This window comes from Mus caroli, unplaced genomic scaffold (assembly GCF_978045245.1).
Source record: "Mus caroli unplaced genomic scaffold, Mus_caroli_1 scaffold_11, whole genome shotgun sequence".
In the NCBI taxonomy this organism is placed as follows: domain Eukaryota; kingdom Metazoa; phylum Chordata; class Mammalia; order Rodentia; family Muridae; genus Mus; species Mus caroli.
In genome coordinates, this window is record NW_028227266.1 from 94,428,958 (window position 1) to 94,452,078 (window position 23,121).

The following is a 23,121-nucleotide window of genomic DNA, read 5'->3' on the forward strand; positions in this document are numbered from 1 at the left end:
TCTCGGACCACAAAATTATGGTGGGGTTAATGGCTGAAGCCTAGACAGTTATTAGAAAGAACGCCACTTTTCATTATTATTACATTTTTCTTATTCTCAAGAATTTCATATATATGTACAATGAAATCCAACCATGGCTAGTCCCCCATCTCCTCCTCCAATGGCCCTCCCATCCTCCCCAACATGTTCTCCCAATTCAGAATATATGTTGCTATTTTCTACAACTCACTAGTCAAGTTAGTGCTGTTCCACAGGTACATGGGTGTTGGAATAAAGGCTGATTATCCCTCCCCGAGCAACTTTCGACTGTCTGTAGCTTCTCAATAAGGGGCAGGTTTGGAGATCTACCCTCTAGGTGCTAGAGTTTTGCCTGACCTGACTATGCAGGTCACCCCAGCTGCTGTGAGCTCAAGAGTGAGATAGTCAGGGCATGTCCAGAAGACAGCACCCACAGCACTTCTCCTGATCTCCAGCTCTTACAGTCTGCCCACCTCATCTTCTGTGATGGTCCCTGGTCCTTTGTGACTTGTCGCATTCCCGTAAAACTTCAGTCTCTTATCCTTAGCACTTTGATAAGTTACACATCTCTCTGTTGACTGCTGCCCACTGAAGAACACCAATCTTCCTTTGGTCACAATAACGGGTGTAGGGACAGACCCACATCCAGAGAGAGCCAATACAACTGGATGCCATTTGTAGTAAGTCTCAGGAAAAGGAGAATTACTTTCTTCCAGAGAGACTCTCTTATAAGCAACAGCTGTCAGAAAAAAAAAAGCCTATGGCCAATGAATGAGCTGAGGTAAGAAATAGGAGGTGGGACAATTGCAGGAAAAGATTCTGGGATGTGACGAGATGGACCAACCACATGGCAGAATGTGAGTTAAGTTATGAGCTGGACAGAGAAGAAGAGCCTAGCTATATGGACAATGTATTTATAAATGTATTTTGAGTCTGAGTCTTATTTCTGGGAGCACAGGGCTGGGAGGAAGAACCGGAGTTCTACACTTTTTCATATTAAGAAACCGAGGTTTGTTTGCTTGTTTACATCTGAGGCGCTAATGAAAATAAAAGAAGAAATAAAAAAAAGCAATCACATATCTGATATAAAGGCATTTAACACAGTTAAAGTATGAGGTTTATAATTGACATAAAAATACAAAAAGGCCACATATTTATTATATATAATACATATAGTATGAGGACTTCCTAATACAGGGTCATAACCTGAACAGCTGCAGTCTCGCTGGTCTGAAGACTCCAGTTTACGAAGTTCTGTTCTCCCCGATCCAACCTAGGACTCTTGGGCAAGACTAATGATACTAAAGGCTCTTCCTGGACAAGGGATGCTCTCAGCAAGTTGTGATGCTGGCCCTGAGGAACAGGCAGACACAATGCTAGCAAAAACCAAGAGCCTCCACCACACTCTCAGCCAAGCAGCTAATTCTACTCAATCTGTAACTTTACGATTACACAGAAAATCAAAGTTCCTCAGATGGCAAATTCTAGGTGGAAAATTTAAATATTTTAAATCAATTTGTACCTGTCAGTGAAGAGGAGGTCAAAATGACGATTAGGATTTTTAGAAGTAAAAAACAAGATGTGGGGCTGGAGAGATGGCTCAGTGGTTGAGAGCACCGACTGCTCTTCTGAAGGTCCTGAGTTCAAATCCCAGCAACCACATGGTGGCTCACAACCATCTGTAACGAGATCTGACGCCCTCTTCTGGTGCATCTTAAGACAGCTACAGTGTACTTAGACATAATAATAAATAAATCTTAAAAAAAAAAACCAAGATGCATTTGAGGTAAACAAAATATCAATGTGGAGAATAAAATTAGTTAATAAATAAGATACAATTTGCTAAACACATGAAACTCAAGAAGAATGAAGACCAAAGTGTGGACACTTTGCCCCTTCTTAGAATTGGGAACAAAACACCCATGGAAGGAGTTACAGAGACAAAGTTTGGAGGTGAGACGAAAAGATGGACCATCTAGAAACTGCCATATCCAGGGATTCATCCCATAATCAGCTTCCAAACGCTGACACCATTGCATACACTAGCAAGATTTTGCTAAAAGGACCCAGATATGGCTGTCTCTTGTGAGACTAGGCCGGGGCCTGGCAAACACAGAAGTGGATGCTCACAATCAGCTATTGGATGGATCACAGGGCCCCCAATGCAGAAGCTATAGAAAGTACCCAAGGAGCTAAAGGGATCTGCAATCCTATAGGTGAAACAACAATATGAACTAACCAATACCCCGCCCCCCCCCTCCCCCCCGGAGCTCGTGTCTCTAGCTGCATATGAATCAGAAGATGGCCTAGTCAGCCATCAGTGGAAAGAGAGGCCCATTGGTCGTGCAAACTTTATATGCCTCAGTACAGGGGAACGCCAGGGCCAAGAAGTGGGAGTGGGTGGGTAGGGGAGTGGGTGGGGTAGCGTGTGGGGGACTTTTGGGATAGCACTGGAAATGTAATTGAAATAAATACCCAATTAAAAAATATGGAAAAAATTAGTTAATAAAACCAACATTTACTCCCCCCAAATAATTAGTTCTTTCCAGGCTATCAGAATAAATAAACCAAACCAAACAAAATTTGAAAAAAATGAAACCATACCAGGAAATATTTTTAAAACCATAAACATCAGAGAAGGAAAAAAAAATCACTGTAAGCATGTAGTATTTCCTTAGACGAGATGTCTTTAATGTAAAGATACTATATAAGCAAAGTAAGAAACAGAGAAAAACAACCTAAAGATCAGCTCGTTGAAAAAGTTTAATATCTTAATAATTGCATTGTTCCTGCAAGAAGGCACTGGAAGTCATCAGTTAATTGCAAACACATCTTTTAAAAAGTCAGCCCTAGCCGGGCGGTGGTGGAGCAGACCTTTAATCCCAGCACTTGGGAGGCAGAGGCAGGTGGATTTCTGAGTTCAAAGCCAGCCTGGGCTACAGTTTCAGGATAGCCAGGGCTACACAGAGAAACCCTGTCTCAAAAAACCAAAAACAAAAAAAAAAAAGTCAGCTCTAATGTTGGAGCTACGACACAAGGTTTTAATTCTTGACATATTTAGTAAAGCACTATGTAGAATCATTTAAATTTTAAAAAAAGATAATATTTTATTGGGTAGTACGCGTGATGGCTTTTTCTCTTCATGTCGATATCCAATGGTGATATTTATAGGCTAGTTGCTAAACAAATGTGTTTTTTGAAAGATTACAACAGCCAGGGTTTGCTCAAGAATACTATTGTTCACATACCACATAGGCTGTCTTCCAGCAGACACTAGCTTGCCAAGCTTCAGATGGCACCATGATGAACTAGTACATTTGCTCTTAACCAGCTCATTGCTCCCTGCTCTGGGGACTCTGATAGCATGTGTCACTGAGAGATGACCACCCTGTGGCCACTATTTCTCTTCTCACAGTTGGGTCCACTAAGACAGAGCCTTCAAGCCCTTATGACATGAGGTCTGGCAAAAGCCACCCACCAAATCAATGGATATCACCATGTTCTGTTGATAAATTCTGTTGTTCTTCAGTTACAGTGTTGACTTCAGTCACTGCTTTATCCAATCACTCCTTAATGTGGCTTTTGGCTTTGTTTACGTCCTTTGCAACTCTCTTCCAGTTGGTCTGTACAAAGCCACCATGACTGGAAATCTGCAGAAGAAAACCATCCCCTACCAGCTGCTGCAAGTTTTCTGTCCTTCTGGAGTTAAAAATCCCTGCACAGCAGAGTCAGGCCACCCATTACAACCTGAGGAACTACTGAGTATTCTTCTACCGTCGGCCCTGAACTGTGGCCAGATACTCAGTTCCACCAGGGGTGTCTTCCTGCATACTCAGCTAAGTGCAGCACTCCAGAAGACTGGTCATTGCTTTCTCAGAGTCTTGGGGAAGGAGGTTCCCGGGCTCTATGATACCACCTGCTGCCAATTTGCGAGTGGTCTCCCAATAAGTCCTTCTTATCCAATAAACTCAAAGTCTGCTACTGCTTCAAGTGTCTTGTGAGCCGATGTGGCAGTAACTAGAAATTGGACCAACAGGGAAGAAACAAAGATGAGAGGCTGGCTGGGTTCCAGTGATATCCTTGGAACCAGGATTCACCTTTCAGTCACGAGAGCCAGCTCACCTTAGTTTCCTGTATAGGTGTTTGCACCATTTTTTTTTTCTATTAGGCTGCAATCTTTCATACAAGCAGCATAGGGCTGAATGTAAGATGGTATAGTCTACTTTTATTTTTTCTCATCTAGTCTTTATTCCAGTCTTGAGAGATAATCAGGAGCCATGGTTTTATTGTCCCATGGAAGAAGTGATAATACTATGTCCTTGTTATTTTTAATGACTAGCCCAAGGCTTGGAGTTGGCCACTTTCTGATTTGGAAAATAGAAAATCTCAACATGATGAGGTCATCAAGACACAGCACTTGATCAGGTTTATTTACAAAGATGGTCTTGGGAATAATTTTAGAAAAAAAATTGATATATTAAATTCATTCTTCCCACATCTATTAATGTAATCTTATTCTATGACTGGTCATGTTTACCATATAGTTCCCCATGTTAATGAAGAGAAAACTTGCCTCTCATAAATTCAGTTGACTAGTAAAAATGAACGAAATGCTTGGAAACTACACATCAGCTCCCGGTTGCTTCCTCAGTCTTCTCCCAGAGAACTGTTATTGAACATGGGACACAGCCTGTAAGTACCCCAAGAAGCCAAGTTCAGCTGCCTATACTCAAGAAGCCAATTAAAACAGCTAAGTTAACCGAAAACAACAACAGAAAATGGAGATTTATTCAATGTGTCCACATGGAGAAGGGGACAAAGACATATTCAATGACACCCAGTTCAGTCACATACAAGCCCATTGAGCTCCCTACCTGAGAGCAGAGTCTGACAATAGTTAATACAAAAATCAGTACAGGATTTCCAGTTGCCAAGCCCCAGAGGCCCAGGATTGGGTGAAACCCAGAGACATTCAGTCAGATTGATTCGGGTTAAGAATCTAGACCAGGGCAGCAAGTGGGCTGTAAAGTGAATAAGTAAAAAGTAAAAAAAAAAAAAAAAAAAAAAAAAAGTAAAAAAAGAATGCCTAGGGCAGTGGTTCTCAACCTGCCTAATGCTGTGGCCCTTTAATACAGTTCTTCATGCTGTGGTGACTCCCAACCATAAAATTATTTTCATTGCTACTTTGTAACTGCAATTTCTCTACTGTTATGAATCATAATGTAAATATCTCTGATTTTTGCTGGCCTTAGGCAACCAACCCCATTAAATCAGCCCCCATGGGTCGTGACTCATACGTTAAGATCTGCTTGTCTAGGTGAACAATCTGGGAGCTGTCCTTTCAAGAAAGAGTTGACTGTCAATCTCTGGGGCAACACGGCATCTGCTGTGGCCAGGACTCTGAAGCAGCTCAACACCAGCATTAATCACTCAGATGCTTCAGAATGACCAGTTTCTGTCCATCCTGCTCATAAGAAGTGCTCCAGAATATTAAAAAACCTTAACCAATTCATGCTATTTGGCAGAATGAGTATGACCACACTCCACTGTGGGCTATACTACTTAGTATGGTTCATTACTATATTGTGGCCTACATTGATAAAATTAATAATAATAATAATATCGATTTAATTAAAAAATCAAAAAGAGAAACTAAAATATAAAAGATTAAAAAAAAGAAGTGCCCCAGAAGCTTTTCACTTCATTCCCCCAGTAATGAAACATAGCTAAGCTTAGCTTCAGGAGGGAGCCAGCAAACACCTGCCATCTTGAAAGGCTCCCAAAGGCTAGGGCAGGTTCCTTCTCTCTTCCGCTCCAACACTGATTTTCCCCCTCTCTTTGTACAAGTTTGCCAAGGCCACCCCACCCCAGCCTTCTTTGTCTTGCTCTACCTCACTAGAATCTCACTGGGAATAAGAGTGCCTATAGGTTTCATTGCTCACCAACTACCAGCTCTTCAATTACCACTTGGATTCTTAAAGTTCATTTTCTTTGTTGGCTGGTCTTTGCTTTAAATAGTTTGTTGTTTTTGTTAAAATTTCCAGATGCTCTTGGCAGTGATAATGTTAAAGGTGGAGTTATTTGTCTGCTATGCTGCTGATGGAGACAGTCAAAATGTCTTCAGACTTGCTAGAATTCTTTGACAAGAGGGTAACCTGAGCTTGGATTCAGGTTATGATCATTCTGGAACTGTTCACAAAGCCTTATAGTTTGTTTTTCTTGAGTGGTGCTGTAGTGTCAATGTTTGTGCCCTTCTCAAATATTTGAAGTGACAATCTCAGGTACAGGGCTTAGAGGGTGGATCTTTTTTTTGGGGGGGTGTGATGGATGATAAGGAATGGAGCTGAGGACTGGGGTAAGTGGTTGATCTCACAAGATCAAGGCAGTTGCTGTACTCCTCTGCCAGGCAGACACCGAGAAGAAGCACCATCCATGAAAATCAGTGAACATCACAGACTCCATGAGAGCCCCAATACAAACTTCCCTGATTTTAGAGAAACAAAGATTTGCTGTTTATAAACCATTGGGTCTATGGTACTGTCTCTAGACATATTAAAATGTCTAGTCTCTTTTTTCTTATAGTGCAGCTCTTCTGGTTTCAGTGACAGTGTAGGGAAGACTTGGGTGTTTAGATCTTTCTTTTTTGAAAATAAGAAATGTAATCCAAGGTTGTCCCTAGATTTGAGACCCAACGAGGACACAGTCTGAACAGTTAGGAGAGGCAAATGATAAAGTTATCCTCTGTGCATTTAGTTCAAAACTGAATTGCCCGTAGGTGACAGCTGTAGAACAGAAGTGGACAGGGAGATGACTCCCCTAGGCATCCCGAGACAAGCCCATCCAACAACGCCCTCCATACAAGCCCACTTACTCTTCCAGTGGTGAGATCTCCCTGGTGGGAGGAAGAGCTAGAGCACTGAATTCTGATACCTGTGGTCTTCACAGGGTCACAGGAAGGTACCTCCCCTTCTCCTACTCCACGCCCACCTACTCCAAGGGGTGGAAAGCAAAGCTGCCCTTTGGGATAAAACCCTGGAATCCAGCGCATAGTCCTCCTTGCAGGAGGGAATCTGCTGTAAGGACTGTCATTGGCTGGCAGCCCTGCCCACTACACGCACGCTGAGATCTATTGCTTCAGGCATGCCAAGTGTTTCCACCCATGTCGACCACACCCCTCACAGTCTCCTGCCTCACTGGGCTACCTTTGTTAAAGTTCTTCACTGCTATAAGCTTCTCAGAGGATAAAACCCACATGTTACAAAATGATGAGATTATTTGAAAAATAAAGCCTCGTTTAACAGTAGGAGGTGACAGCGATGGGAGCTTTGGAGAGGCCGAAGGACAACCTCAGGTTTCAATCTCAGGAGTCACTCATCTCCTTTTTGAAACAGGGTTTCTTGTTGACCTGGAGTGTATTGATTATAGACTGTTGAGCCTCTGAATTCAGGATCCTTCCTGTGTGTGCCACTATGCCTGAGGCATAGTGGGGGTGCTGGGCATTGCCCGAGACATAGTGGGGCATTGAACTCAGATCCTGAGCCAAATCCTCAGCTCCTAAAAAAATAGACTTTACAGGCATTCTTAGCAACGCGTGTAGGACCTGGTCTGTTCTACCTCATGCTGTATCTCCATGGTGGGCTGTAGCACTGGGCATTGAGAAGGCTCACAACAGGAAAAACAGAAGGAAGGGAGGGAGGAAGAGAGGGGGGAGAAGGAAAGAAGGAAAAAAGATGTGGATTAGCCCAGACTGAAAAATCTAACCAGTGTTGAAAAGGAAAAGCATGCGGGCTGATGTGTAGTAGCCTCAGATTGGAATCTAAGAGAGAGCGTTCCAAAGTGTGTTTCTAGTGTGTCTGGGAGACACACACATGAGCAGGCGCATTCATCCCTCCCTCCAGCCACACAAGCATAAAGGGCAATGTTCAGGAATTAATATATAAAACACACATTTATATGCCTAATATTTTTCTCAAAATATTTAGTGCTTACAAATAGGACCTAAATATGCCACACACAAAAAAAAAATAATGGAGAATCAACTAGCAATCACAACAACAACAACAACAACAACAAACCTTCTAGACACTACCATGGCAACCAAGGAAACAGAGTCAAGTGCCAGCTCCAGGCACAGAGGTGGCGAGTCTGCTGCGGGCGCTTCCCATTTGTACAGTCGGTTGAGCGCAGTGGGCAGGGAGACGGCTGTTAGTGCCTTGCTAATGTCTCCCAGCTAAGCATCAATCCTAATATCTCTGAGGAAAAAAAAAAGCAAATAAGAAATATATAAATATATTCCTATGAAGTTCAGTCAAACAGGCAGGGGTAGCACTAGATTTTAAAATGAACCACCTTTTAATACCCATGATCAATTTATGCTAATGTTCAAGTATGTTGACATTGCTTAGTATGCTCATGTACCAGAAATGAAGATGCTTTCTCGAACGTACCTCTCTTTGCAATTATCTTAGCAAAAATGTGTATTCAGATTTCTCCTTCCTTAGGGAAAAAAAATGAAGTTTTAGTTGAGATTATTCCGCCAGCATTTACAGGACTCTAAAGTATTTTCAGAATTCTGAGAGAGAAGAGGTTGGGCTCAGCTTTAGGCCTCTTTCATTGCTATTTTTGATGTGTGATTATGTTCATGGGCATAATTTTATATGAAGTATATGTATCTACCTGTACTTACATACACTCTAAGTGATGATGTACCTCTAACTGCTCTCTCGCACAGCACTATCCCTGTGCTTTCATATAACACTTATTCGGATAATACTTTCTTTGTGATCTAGTTTTTTTGAGAACAATAGCTTTAAAGCAATCGTGCACTGCAGTAAGAGCCCAGCCTCTGATGGAGGAATCTAAACTCCTTTATTCCAGGTGCTCAGTGAGCAACGACTATGGTATTTTCCCTTGAGTAGAAAATGAACAGCCACGTGAGTTGGCCAAATTATTTCCTGTGCCCCCTTGATGAAAATAGAGTTTTCCAAAGAACAGTTAAGAAGGGGGCAGGTAAATGGGGCCCCTGTGACACCCGTGTTGTCTCTGGATGTTTTGGGGGTAAGGTTTTTTTTTCTTTCTTTAAAAACAGTATTTTCCAGATTTTACAAAATGAGCAGTTATTTTCTTTATATTGAAGGATATTTTTACTTAAGACACCCCCAAAAGAAAGACAGACAGACACACACACACACAATAGAACTGCATGGATGAAAAGTCAATTTGTTTTTATTCCTTGGTGTGGTTAGAATTCCAGTGTTTACACAAACCCTGCCCCCAGCCTTCTAGAATCAGCAGAGAGGAGGGACGTCTGAGGGACAGGGGAGCCGGGATGATGGCTCCTGCTCCTCTGGGTCTTGCTCTAGATTCCTGGCTGCCCACCAGCCAGCTCGGTGGCTCATCTTTGCTGTCCTTGTCCTTACCTCGGGTGGCCCTATTGTCCTGCCTTTCTAGCAGACAAACCCTAGCTTCCTATGAGTCAGATATGAGTAATGCTGAGCCCGGTGAGACAGCCTGGCTAGTCAGCTACAAAGTGTCCTCACTTACTGTGCCCATTTACTGCATGAGGCATTTCCACGTGGTGAGCACCACGGTGTAAAAAGAAGACAGGCATTACAGGCGGCCGATACTGATCCCTCGTATACACAGAAGTCAGTCTATACAAGTCAACACAAGGAGACAGTTCTGAGGTATTTTGGGTTGATTTAAGTAAATGTAATTGTTTTCTATGCTTCAGGCTCCCCATTGCCACTCATGAGCCACGTAATTGGCTGCTTGTTGTTGCTGTTGTTGTTGTCATCACCGTTGTTGTTTTCAAACCCAGTGCCTTGCACATGAGTGCACTATACCAGTGAGCTCTATCTCTAGGCCATGGTCTGATGGAGCCCAAGCTGGATGTGAACTTATGATCTACTGCCCATGTCTCCTAGATGCTGGGATTACAGGTATGAGTGCAGTGGAAACTTAAGGGTTCTTTGGAAAGTCAGTTGTATTGGATGGTGTTTTGCTGGGGCAAATGCATGAAGGAGTGGTTTCCTGAAGTGGACACAGGTGTAAGACTGAGGCAGACTCATGAAGGAACATTTCACTGAAGCAGACACAGGAGAGAGGATGTTCTGCTAAAGCAAGCACATGAAAGGACAGGTGATGAAGGATTCTTTGCTAATGACACGCAGGTATTGGTTCGCCTTACATTGCGTAGTTGAGCTGTATTTGTTGGGACTCCAAAGAGAGAAACTCAACAAAACAAAACAAAACAAAACAAAACAAAAAGCTTCTGGTGGTGTGCTGCAGTTTCTTGCCACTTCCTTGGACTCAGGCTGATTGGCAGAGTGATGCCAGCTGAGACAGACACATGTGCTGAGGCACACAGAGGACTCGTGATGTTTGAAGGGACTATAGAAAAGACTTGAGGGACAGTGGTGGGTGTTGAGCTTGGCTTGCTTATCGAGCTAGCTGTGCAATGTTTGTGGGTCTCTCATCTTTGCTGATCTTCAGTTCCCTGAGAAAGGCACAGCTGAGAACTTCTCCTGGTGCTCCTCCTGGTTCCTCCTGCTGACTTGAGCCAAGGCTAAGGCCTGGCTGTCTCTGCTAGGTCATGCCACCACTGCTGATTTGTGTTGCCATCCCAATGCAACTCAACTGGACTGCTGGTGTATCCATGAAGTGTTTGTGAGTGGATCAAGCTGCTGCTGCTGACCTATAAGTTGAACTGCTGATTTCCAGACAACAAAGATGGGAGTTGCTCCAAAGCACCATTTCTAAACAGGTCCGCTTCCCCCGTATCCTTTCTTTTCCACTACCTCTGGTGGGTGGTGGGCTAAAAGGGAGGTCAAAGTGTTTAAGAACCATCATTAAAAATAGGCTTTGAAAAAAATTAAAGTTACGCATGGGCACACATAACCGGCTAGCACAGGTATTTGATTAACGCTTTGACTATCCCTATAGCCTCCACTGACACTTTCCCAGTATTATATGGCAGACCTCTGATTTTTCAGTAGTCTTTGTAATTCTTGGAACTCCAGCCCCATTAGGAAGGCTTATGGTCTGTTGTTCTGAAACACTGACCTCAGGCTTGGGCCTGGAACTGTTTGCTTACACACTACTTCCAGGGGAAGAAAGAGGAGATAAAAATAGATAATTGAAAACCTTGAGTGAGCTCTCTCATTCAGTCTTCAGTTGCATTCCCTACCTGGGTGCCTAAGGAGTGGTGAAAGGGCTTAGTGTTCATAGAACCACAAAGCACAAGGAGGGGCAGTTTCTTGCAGAAGGAATTCTGGGAAGGCAAACAGCATCTTGCCAGACCAGTTACAGCTGCCATCTCCATGTGCTGTGAGCATTTTGTGTCCTGATAGAGGTCATGATGGGTTAGCTTACAGTACTCATTAAAAGCCTGATTTTTAAATTAGCCCAGGTTCAAATACCAGTTTTTCATTTATGTGAATGAGTGGCTAACTGCTTTGAATGTCAGAATCCCTGCCTGTAAAATGACAGTAAACATCTTTACCTCACAGACTTGAGAGGGAGAAGGTAAGTTCGTTGTATTATACTATATTTTGTCAGGTTTGGTTGTTATCTCTTAGAAGGCTGTTCTTTTCTAATGGGAGGCAGAAAGGGAGTGGATCTGGAGGGGAGAGAAGGCAGGGAGGAACTGGGAGAAGTAGAGGAAGGGGAATATGTAATCATAAAAATAAAAACATGAGCTAAGACGGAAGGAAAGACCATCCAAAGACTGCCCCACCCAGGGATCCGTCCCATATACAACCACCAAACCCAGACACTATTGCAGATGCCAGAAAGATTTTGCTGAAGGGACCCTGATATAGCTGTCTTGTGTGAGGCTATACAGAAGTGGATGCTCAGTCATCTATTGGATGGATCACAGGGCCTCCAATGGAAGAGCTAGAGAAAGTACCCAAGGAGCTAAAGGGGTCTGCAACTCTATAGGAGGAACAACGATATGAGCTAACCAGTACCCCGCAGAGCTGTGTCTCTAGTTGCATATGTAGCAGAGGATGGTCTAGTCGGCCATCAATGGGAGGAGAGGCCCTTGGTCTTGCGAAGATCATATGCCCCAGTACAGGGGAATGCCAGGGCCAGGAAGCAGGAATGGATGGGTTGGGCAGCAGGGTCGGGGGAGGGTATAGGGGGCTTTGGGGATAGCATTTGAAATGTAAATGAAGAAAATATCTAATAAAAATAAAATAAAAACATTATATTGCACAAGAAAAGAATACTTTCAATAAAAGGAAAATAATCATGTATTAATTTTTTATAATTAATCATTCAGTAATGATCATTTTTTTTAAAAGGGAGAAGTAATGTTATTGTACAGGACTCATCACAGTTCCTGTTAAGACACTTCTTCATGGAAGACCTCCCTTGGAAACCAGCCAGCCACGGCCCACTCCTCTGAGTTCAGCTTGTCTAGCTTCTCATGGCTGCCTTGACTGACCCAGCCTCCTCTATGTAGCTGAAACACATTACCTTGGAAACTCACACAGAAAGACATCCCTTCAGGCTGGTCTCTTCAGTGAAGCAGATGGGCACATTGAGTTATGTAGAGCCCCTAACATGGGCGTTAATTATTCTCATGCCTGCCCATTAAGTTTTGAAAGGGATTTCAATAGCCTGGGCCCCTCATGCCCCGCGTGCCAAGTTTCTACCTCCCTTGGAGCTGAGATGGAGGCAGGCGACATGGACTGTACAGTCCTATGCACTGAGATGAGTCCTTGGATCCCGTGTTGAGCTCTCATTCTGTAGAGGGTCACAGGAGTGTTGCAAGCTGGAATTTCCCAGATCAGGAAAGTGCCCAACAGGTTTGCTGCAGAGGAAATGGCAGTAGGTAACTGCATTTAGTGCTTAGATTTAGTGGCCAGTGAATCTCTCAAAGGACAACTTTCCAGGTGAAATTCTGGTCATTATTCCAGAGTAATAAGCCTTGAGTCTTCTTCTCTAATTTTGTATATGGTATTGTGAATTGGTTGCTTGGCTATGTTTGTGACTACGAAGACATTTCTGAGTCAGTCCCTCTGTAACACCGGCTTTTTGGTAGGGTAGTAGGAAAGTTTACTTTTCTTCTTAATGTATAGTTACAAATTATATATACATACACACACACACACACACACACACACACACACACACACACACACACATGTAGACAGAGTCTCTGTATGTAGCCTTGGCTCTCCTGGATCTCTCTATGTAGGCCTGGCTAGCCTTAAACTCACAGAAGCTTGCATCTTTGCCTCTAGAGTGTTGAGATGAAAGATATATGCCACTGCACCTGGCTAGTAACACAATTTTTAAGTGAATTTTTAATTGTAAAATTGGAAGAACACAGAGTATCTACTGACCGAGTATTGCATAAAATTCAAAGCCAACAAAGTTCCTCCATGTTGATATTATTTCTCAACATGGCTTCAGAGGCTGATTATGCTGCTCAGTGCAGAGCTCTTGAGTAGTGCAGGCACAAGGCTTTGGCTTCAACCCCCGCACCAGAATAATAATAACAATAATAACACCAGAGGCTAAATGAACAGAAAAAAAAAAAGCTTGCTCTAACAAAGACATTTTGAGCGCTGTATTATTAGTGTCAAAACTCAACTATCATATTATCCCTAAAAGAACATAAGGACTTCCCACTTTCATAGCTCTGAAGAGTTAGAAACGCTATGGGAATAGTAAGAATGTTTTACTATCATGAACTTAGGTTGTACAGTGATAGTTTTCCAGGTCCCTTTGCTTCCTCATATTATAACACTTATACATCTGGAGACCAATGAAGTACAGTTGGTGCCAGAGCACACCTGAGCTCCTCCAGGTGTAGCTTAAAACAGCGAGAGGGAGAGTCCAGGAACACACACCCACCTCCTGAGCCCATCCAAAGCCCTGGTAGGCTTGGTTTTGCAGGCACTTTTCAAGATGACCAGAGGAAGTCGTGTCTCCTGGTTTGCTACCTCTTGCTGTGATAAACACCATGATAGAAATAAGTTTAGAATTGGGAAGGGTCTATTTGATGTTCATTTCCAGTTAACAGTCCAGGCAGGACCCTGGAGGCAGAGGCTGCAGCAGAGGCCAGGGAGGACCACTGTTTACCAGTGTCCCCATAGCTTCTGCTCAGCTGCTTTCTCATATTGTCCCACACAGGGTGATGCTGCTCTCGGTGGGCTGGGCCCACCCACATCGATCACCCATAAAGACAGTCCAGCATTCCAGAGGCTGAGGCAGGAGGACTGTTGTAACTTATAGTCAACCTGAGTACATAGTGAACTCTAGGTTAACCTAGGTTAAAAATTAAACCTTGTCTGAAGTTAAAAGAAAAAAAGATAACCAGGAGGTACTCATACCATTCTTGGAGTTAACTGTGTGGGAAAACCCTCTTATTTTCTTAAAGCAGGCTCCACATCCTTACGGCAGATATTGAAACATTCTGGTGGGCTTTATCTTAAAATATGAAACTAAGGATTAGAATATTAAATTTGGTTTGCATTTTCACAAAATGTCTGTTATATTTCAGACCAGCGCTAATTCTCATCATGCACAAGGACAGGATCAGTTGGAACTTTTTTGGCGTGTGTGTGTTATGTTGTTTATATACATGTATATGAACACGCACACTTCCATGTATGGCCAGATGTTGACACCAGGATGTCTTCCTCAATAACACGCTGCCTACTTTTTTGAGGCAGAGTCTCTCTCTTTCCCTCACTGAACCTGGAGTTCCCGGTTTCAGAATGGCTGGCTAGGGAGCCCCCTGGATCTACCTGTCTCTGACTTCCCTTCTGTCCTCACAGCTTTTATGTGGGTGCTGGGGATTTGAACTCAGACTCTCCCTTGACTCATTAGTCGTCTTCCCAGCCCCAGCATAAACTTTTAAAAAACAACTTTCCTGATGAAACCGCATTTTACACGACAAGTCTTCTCTTTGCTTTGTGACTCTCACTGCTGCTGTCTGTATCTGGAGCGGTCCCGAAGGGCCTGAGTGCCAAGACCCTCAGCCCACTGTGCTATTGTCAAAGGGAGGGGTCCTGTGGGCGGTAACTGAGAGTCTACCCTTCTCTAAGCTGGTAGATGGATCCTGGTCCCTTCTTGGCTCTTGTTCTCTTTCCTCCCTCTGTAAGGCCAACAGTTTGGCTCCCCTCAGGCTCCTGCTGTGATAGTCTGCCTCTGGCTGGAAGCAACCCTGCCAGCCAGTCACAGATTGAACAAAATGGTAAGATTTTTACCTTCTTTTCTCTTTGTAACTTGATTGTTGCAGGTGTTTGTGTGTGTGTGTGTGTATGTGTGTATGTGTGTGTGTGTGTATGTTCATGGGGTGTAAAAAAAAGTCAAGAGAATCACTTTTGAAAAAGCACCATAGGGGTCTATCTGTCTCACAGGTTTCTGTTAATAGTTAATGCTTTGGTATTGAAAAGCATTCCCTTGAGCTTGCAGTGTGGCTCGAGGTAAAGCTCACGTTTAGCATATCTTGGGACCCTGAGTCCAATCCAAAGGGAGAGACGGGAGACAAGTCATCCTAGTTTGGAGACTTTCATCAGCCACCTCCTTTGGCTTCTTGCAGTTGTTCTTGAAGTAGCCTAAGTTCAGTTGCCATATAAAGCTCCCCACTGTCTCCTTTTTGTCAATATCTTTTAATGCTGGATCTTTTATGGGCTAATGCTGACTCGTGAGTGATTGTGTTGAATTTACGGTGCATTCTAAGAAGTTTACAAGGTTGGTAAATGAACCAGAGATGAAGCAACAGACACAGTGGCCCACTTGATGCCAATACCCTGCAGAGCCCGTGCTGCGCTTGCAAGTGGTCAGTTCACGGGTGGTTTTGTTCATGTTCCCATGACTCTTTGCACAGCCAGGCAAGGGTAACTCATCCTTTGAGAAGGAGGACTCCTGGCTCCTCCACTCTGCTATCCTTCATATGGCCTACACACAAGACTGTTGTCTCTCAGCAGCTCCCTTTAGCTACTACTGCCTGCTGTCCTGTAGCTTCTTACTCCAACTCTGCATCATAAAACACCAGAAACCGATCTCACGCATGTGACGTGTACACCCTCCTTCAGTGGTCCCTTGAGTCTATCTCAAATTTAACACGTTAAACATCTCAGGACATTTACGGTTTATAATTTTGGTCAGAACTGTAGTTCCAGGTCAAATATGTGTTTTTAAGAGCAAACAACATGGCTCTTAATAAACTTTTAAAATCACATGGTAAGATCAATGTCTTTCTTATGAGTGTCAGCAACAACAGACTGACCCGTGTTAGAACCTTTTACTTTCCAGTGAGGAAACAAACACAGGCATTGATCTGTAAATTAAGAAAAGAAAACACTGCTGCATAATTACACTCAAGCAGTTTTCTATTTATTCATGGTCAAGACTGTTTTATATTTTAAAAATCCTACAGGGGAAGTATTTTCAGGCATGAAAACTCCAGAGTATTACTAGGCAAAAAAAAAAAAAAAAAAAAAAAAAAAAAAAGAAAAAGAAAAAGAAAAAAAAAATGAGCAATGTTTTCACCATGTAACTCCAAACTGTGACTTTGTAATAAACTAACTACAAACTCTTGAGCTTTCTGATAGCTCATTCTGGAAATGTGTAAATAAACAACTTATTTTCTTCTTGGCTCTTCTAAAGACATTTTTACTTAGTTGTGGGTGTAAGTTTCAGAATATAATATCCTCTGCCAAGTCTGTAATTCCTTTTACAAAACTGTCGTACAGGGTGTGGTCCATTTAGGGATTTTTTTTTTAAAGTTGTAATTCCTGGTAAGGCTCTTGCCCCCCCCCCCCCCAACTTTAAAAAATGAAAACAAAACAGAACAGAAAACCCAATGCTGGGACTAGGGAGGGCGTAGAGAGATGGTGCAGCGGCCACAAGATGGGTCACAACTGTCTGGAACTCCAGTTCCAGGGGGATTTATCACCCTCTTCTGGTCTTTGTGTACACTGAACACACACACACACACAGAGTGCATAGATATATACGTGTAGGCAAAACACTTATTTAAAATTGTTTTAAATGCTAAGGCAATCTAAACTCTGAAGAGGACTCTGGTTCCTAGACAGGTCCTTGGGTTTTCCAGTTTTGTTTTGTTTTGTTTGTTTGTTTGCTTGTTTCTGAAACAGGATTTCTCTGTGTAGCCTTTGCTGTCCTGGAACTCACTCTGTAGACCAGCCTCAAAGACCTGCCTGCCTTAGCCTTCCAAGTACTGAGATTAAAGGCGTGCACCACCACCCCTGGTAGGTTTTCTGACTTTTAGATTATTGCCTGTAGTCATTGTTATTTGCTTGCCGGAGTGTTAAGTTTTTAAGATTACAAGTTCATTATTAGAAAGTAAATCTTTAAAATATTTGTGTGTGTGCCCAAAAAAGCCAGCTGAGGGTAATACGTCCCAGGGAGCTGACTGATATGGGGTGCTGGAAATAAACTTGGTTCCTCTGAAAGAACCACAGACAAGTCCTCTTCTCTGCGCTATCGGGCCCTGGAGTTAGGGGTATTGACAAGTATTGCCTTGCCTTGTTTTTGTTTCTTTCTTTGTTTTCTTTTATCTTTTTCTTCTTCTTACAAAGGTGAATATAATGCAAAAGGAGCATCATTAATGAAACCCTCAAGTTAAGTTGTATCTCCCATGAGTCTCGAGTACATTCTGCTCTTGTTGGTCTTTTAGGACTCTCTGGTGACGTTTTAAAAAAAAAGTATGAAATTTTTCTGAAGTTAAATAAAGCCTCAATGCTAGAACCGTTCTCAGGGATATAGTTTATTAATCTTAACTCATCAATAACGTTTCCTTTTCCGGCGTTCGGAAAACTTCAAATAACAGAGGTGCCTGCAGAGAAACACCGTTTTTCACAACCTAACATGGGTGGTGAGATGAGAGGATCTGACATTTAATGACAATTCACTCACCAAATCGCTTGCTTGCAAATGCATGTTGAAATCTGCCCACAAAACCATCTCTCTTGCCATTGTTACACTCCGGTGCACACAGGCTCAAGCGCGAGTGTATTTAAAGCGCGAGTTAAGGGCTGGAAGTCCACTATGGAAGGATCTCTTTACTTGCCCCTTGGGACTGCTATTCCAAGAACACAAAGGAGGAGCCGGGTTCCCCAGCAGTTTTACTTGAGAGCAGCTGGGGGCAACCCTCCACCCCCACCCCGGAAAGCCGAGGCTGACCCTGGGTACCGCTGGCGGGGCTCCCTTCCCCCGCGGCCGCCCAGGGGACAGGCTGTGGCCCCTCCCGCTGTTGAACAAACGGGACATTCAGCCGCCGCCCGCGGCTGCCAGGGCGCGTCCCCTGGGGAAATTAGGCGTGGAGTCCGCCCGGATCGCCTTCAAAAGCCGCCCTCCCGCCGGCAGCGGCGCACTCTGTACCTGGCTGCGGGCGCCGGGCGGGATGCTGCAGTGAGCTGCCGGCCATGGGGGGCGCGAGCGCCTGCATCGCGCTCTGCCTGCTTCTGGCCACCGCGCGGATGGCCCGGCCGCAGACCCCAGAGAGGTAACGTCCCCCGCCCTCCCTTACCCGCGCCCGGGAACCCGCACAGCGCCACCGCCGACTGCAGTGCTTCTCCGAGCGCTGGCCCTACGGCTCCTGGGCCACCACGTGGCGCGGCTCGCCCTCCCTTGCCTTGCCTCCTAGTAAGGTTTGGGCGCCGGTGCAGGGAGCTTTAGCGCTTGAATATGCGCCCTCCTCCGCCCCGCGCTTTTCCTCCCAGCCTTGACCAATCTAAGTCTAACCTGGGGAGCTGGTCTTTTAAGTGACTCCTCACTAACAGCCTAGTGCCAGGCCAGAGGCACCTACAGGATGGCTAACTCCTGCATCACCTCCAGCCGCGGCTGCCTCCCCTTTTCCCGGGGCGCGGGGTGGGGCGCGCTGAGACACCCAAGTTTTCCAGAAAGGGGAAAAAACAAGGCCTGTCTCTAAATCTGGAGACAAACTTAATCTTTACCATGTCTTTTAAACCAAGCAGCTCTGCCAGAGTGACTCTCAATACCTCTCCCACTCTCTCCCGTTAACTCATTCAATTTTTATATAGCTTTTTGAGTGGGATATTTTACTATAGATGCACGTATATGATCTGTCTTAATGATGAATTTGGGCGAGTGCGTTATCGGGCTATAATTTAAATATTCTAAGAGATGGCAAGCATTCAAATCTTTTCTCTGGTGAAAGATTTTATTAAACAACATTAACTCGTTTATATCAGCACGTATGCCTTTTTGGAATTAACATTAGATTGTTAGACTGCAGATCAATGTAAGCGTTCTCTCTCTTATTTTCGCAGACCTGTTTTCACATGTGGTGGCATTCTTACCGGAGAGTCTGGATTTATTGGCAGTGAAGGTTTTCCTGGAATGTACCCTCCGAATAGCAAATGTACTTGGAAAATCACAGTAAGCATTTATTTTAAAGGTGTTCTTCTGGACGTGGGTACTGGAAACAGTGCACACTGATGCCATTTGCATCTGGTGTCAGGATTTGGGTTAGTGGCAGATTCCGGAAACGTGAAATGCTGGTTTTACTTCAGCTATCTGGGAGGTTTATTAAGAGACCTGGGGGTGTCCTGCAATAGCGATTAGAGAGGGCTCAAGATGATGGTTGAAGGAAGAAACCCTTCAAGCATGAGTTTCTGACAACTCGTGCCTGACTCGATTGAGTCATTTTGAATTCCTGATTAAGGCTGTTTCTAGTTAGAGGTCTGGTGTAAACACCATTGAAAGTTAGATGCTGTTCATGCCCACACAACTCCCGGTGGGAAATAAACGATCAAAGCAGTTTTGACTACTTCATACTCCGGAGAAAAAGAACAACAGTTACCACCATTGCTGCCAGTTACTCTCCCTTCTTAGGAACCACCACTAAAGGCCATCTAAGGATGGAGGACGCTAGTTATGAGGGCTTAATAAAATACCCATGGTGCTCACTGTGGGCTGTATTAGCGGTAGTCAAGGCAGGAAACCAGATACAGACATAATTCATGAAAATAAAAGTCTATAACTTTTGTTGCTATCTTTATTTTCTTGTTGTTCCTGGGAAGTTATTTGGTAACCAAAAGTATTCAGTCAGTTATGATTCATTGCACGTATGTGTTTTCTGTTGCTGTGGACTGAACCCAGAGCCCCACACATGCTAGATAAGTGCTCTACCATTGAGCTACATACCCAGCCTCAGATCACATTTGAAGGACTGTGTGCCAGACACTTAACCATGCCAGGTGATTAACAAGCATCTCAGCGAACCTGCAGAATCACTTTGATCATTATATCCTCTACTTTATGTAGGAAAGCTGAGGTCAAGCGAATTAGTCAGAGACATTGGTTTGATAAGCCCAACTTTACCTGTAGTGAAGATTTGAGTTTGGCAGGCAGATTTGAGAGAAGGACCCCTCCATAATATAAAACATTGCTTTTTTGTGTGCCTTGATGTCCTCTTGTAAAATTCTAGTGAATGGATATAGATTTCATTCTATCATAGCACGTGGAGCTAGGGGAGACTACGTTGCAGAAACAGCTTTGAAACACTGATGCTAATAAATGTGACAAAAGGCTGGGGAACAAATGTAAAGAGACTTGGTTTCTTATTGTAATTGTGGTTTAATTGTGACTCAGCTGCAAGGTCAAAAAGAGTCATCGTGTGCCTAGCAAGTCAAACACCATGGTTGGTTGTGTATTGGAGGACTTAGTAGTCACGTTGCTGTGGCATCAGACTAGGGAGGGGTGTGTCCACTGGGAGGGGTTTCTGGACTAGAGGGAGCTTTGCCTCAGAGGAAATGCAGTTGCCAAAAGAAAAAAAAGAAAAAAAGAAAAGAAAACAAAACCCAAAAAACAGGCATAGGGGTGTGGTGGTGGAGTGAGTGTGGAGTGTTAAGTGGTAGGGTGGGGAACGGGTTTAATTGCCTTAATAACTCAAGGAGGCTGGGACAGAAGGAACAAAGACCATTGTCTGGACAGGAAGTTGAAGCCGAGGATCGTAATGGAGCTGAAGCCAACCAAAAGCCTGCGTAGAGAGCCCTGGACTCGAAGAGGTTGGGAGGGCAAAGATGAAGAAATATGTCATCTGCTACCTTCTGGTGTTTCTTAGGCAGACAAGCATGCAGTTAGGATGCTGTGGTTCCAGCTGAGAGGCCCACGTGCCCTTTGTGGCTCCTGTCCTGGGCAGGGATGTCCTCTTGGGTGACTACCCAAGGCAGTCCAGAGAGACTTTCTCAAAGCCAGTTGTATTATACAGGGTTCCCAGAAGGAATGAAACCACTAATGTGTGTGTGTGTGTGTGTGTGTGTGTGTGTGTGTGTGTGTGTTTTAAGGTCAACTAAGCCAGATACCTTAGCAGTCTCAATCTGGTACTGAAAACCTGGATGCTCCCTGGAGCTCAGCTGATGTAGAACTGAAGTACATTTCCAGCCTCTAGTCTAGGATATTAAATTTTAACAGCAACTTCTTATATGACAGGGCTGTTCAGCACATTGTCTTCTCTGATTATTTAAATTAACCAACTTTCATTTCCTAATCATATAGCCACCTTTTAAGTGCTTAATGGCTCTCTCTCTCTCTGTATGTGTGTGTGTGTATCTGTGTCTGTGTCCTTTGCACAGTTCCAGAGAATTCTAGGGATTAGTTTATCTAGGGATGTGTAAAGACATTGCAGATGGAAATGCTCCTGACTACTTAGTTGTACTCCTGCCCTGTCAATGGGGAAGCTGATACTAGGCCACCACAGCTGATGACTTAATCCTGTTAAGTCGCCCTTATCATTCTGTCAACTTGTGGTGGTCTTAGTTGACTAGGTCTTAGTAATTAATTTGGCTGAGCACGTTCTTAAAAAATGCATGGCTAGACATTAAATCAGAGGATTTGAGAGTTAGGAAACAGTTCAGTATTAGGTAATCCATGAGAAGACTGAGTGTTTCTTAACTTCCTGTAGAAGTTAACTCTACAGGAAGTTACCCACACAGATGTCTGCATTAGATGACATAGTCCTTATGTCTATGGTAAGGGACAAGAATTGAGTATGATTTTAACAACTAAGGTCCTTTGAAAAGTGGAAATTAATCTTCCAAGCTGATGTGACATAATGAGACTGGGGTGTAGTCAACCTCTTCCCTCCATATTGAAGCATGAGAGCGGTGCACCAAGCCCTGGCAGCAAAACTTGAAACTCCAGACCTTGGCACGCTACCACCACACTTGGTAACAGTACTCCTTTGAGACAACATGCAGGGGATGATGGGAGGCATCTGAGATCCTCAAAGGAAGTAGTAGTGTAGCAGTAAACCTGTCTGCAGGGTCTCGGCCAGTGTGGTGAGCTCAGTGCTTCACTAGGACATAGGCCAAAAACCTTTCCAGCATCCTCCTAGTCAAGCCTAGATGATGTTAGAAGTGGTGTGAGCTGGAGAAGATGAGTCTGAGGTGTGAGCCTGGCTCTGAGTGGCCTCTGAGATAAAGCCCACCCAACTCTCTGCAGTTCTAGCTGCCCACCAGCCCCGACATCCACATCACCAGCCCATTAATAACTTCAGGATAACTTCAGCGCAAACCTGGACCCACTGATGCAATAGTCCTTGAGATTTTCAGCTTACTTGTTCATTTTATAACTCCCATGGTGGAATTAAAGATAGAACCTGATGATTACTAGAAACAATTTCTCTCTTTTCTAGAAAAGTCGGCTGTAAAAGTGGCTCCCTCAAAGTTTGACTTGAGGAATAATTGGTGTGGGTGGCCAGGAAGAACAGCTGAGGCTTTGCTTACAGAAACTATAAATTACAGGAAACTTGAAGCCCAGAGCCTATTGGGAAATCTAGAAGGTATATAGGAATAGCGTTTAAAATTAGTTGCTGAACTTAAAATCCAGCAGAGAATTGGAATGCAGAAAGGAGGTGATGCTACAGAGATAACAATGGGTTTGTAATTGCTTCATTTATATATATATATATATATATATATAAAAGTTTGAAGGGTATTGAAATCAGCCAGGAACTGAGGTTTTAAATTAATTTCAGCACAAATCTGAGTTGGGAATAAAACAAAGCAGTTTACCTATGTTTCTTCTGCATAGAGACCCTGAGCTGCCTAGCAATGCCTGCCCTGCTGTCCATCGGCTACTGTTTTATTC

At 43.7% G+C, this 23,121-nt stretch overlaps 1 protein-coding gene and 1 non-coding gene across 2 annotated transcripts in view; both read left to right on the forward strand.

Moving 5' to 3' along the window:
- The first annotated feature begins 5,483 nt into the window (after positions 1-5,483).
- Positions 5,484-5,615, forward strand: LOC115032004 (small nucleolar RNA SNORA4). Its single transcript, XR_003837653.1, has one exon. It is a non-coding gene; the product is annotated as a small nucleolar RNA SNORA4 (small nucleolar RNA).
- A 12,443-nt stretch (positions 5,616-18,058) lies between these two features.
- Pcolce2 (procollagen C-endopeptidase enhancer 2) overlaps positions 18,059-23,121 on the forward strand; it is a 57,504-nt gene continuing 52,441 nt past the window's right edge. Inside the window, exons 1-2 of the mRNA XM_085827903.1 lie at positions 18,059-18,511; positions 19,299-19,407. Of these exons, the coding sequence (XP_085684029.1) occupies positions 18,432-18,511; positions 19,299-19,407 (189 nt within the window). The 5' untranslated portion in view covers positions 18,059-18,431. The remainder of the gene's footprint in view (positions 18,512-19,298; positions 19,408-23,121) is intronic.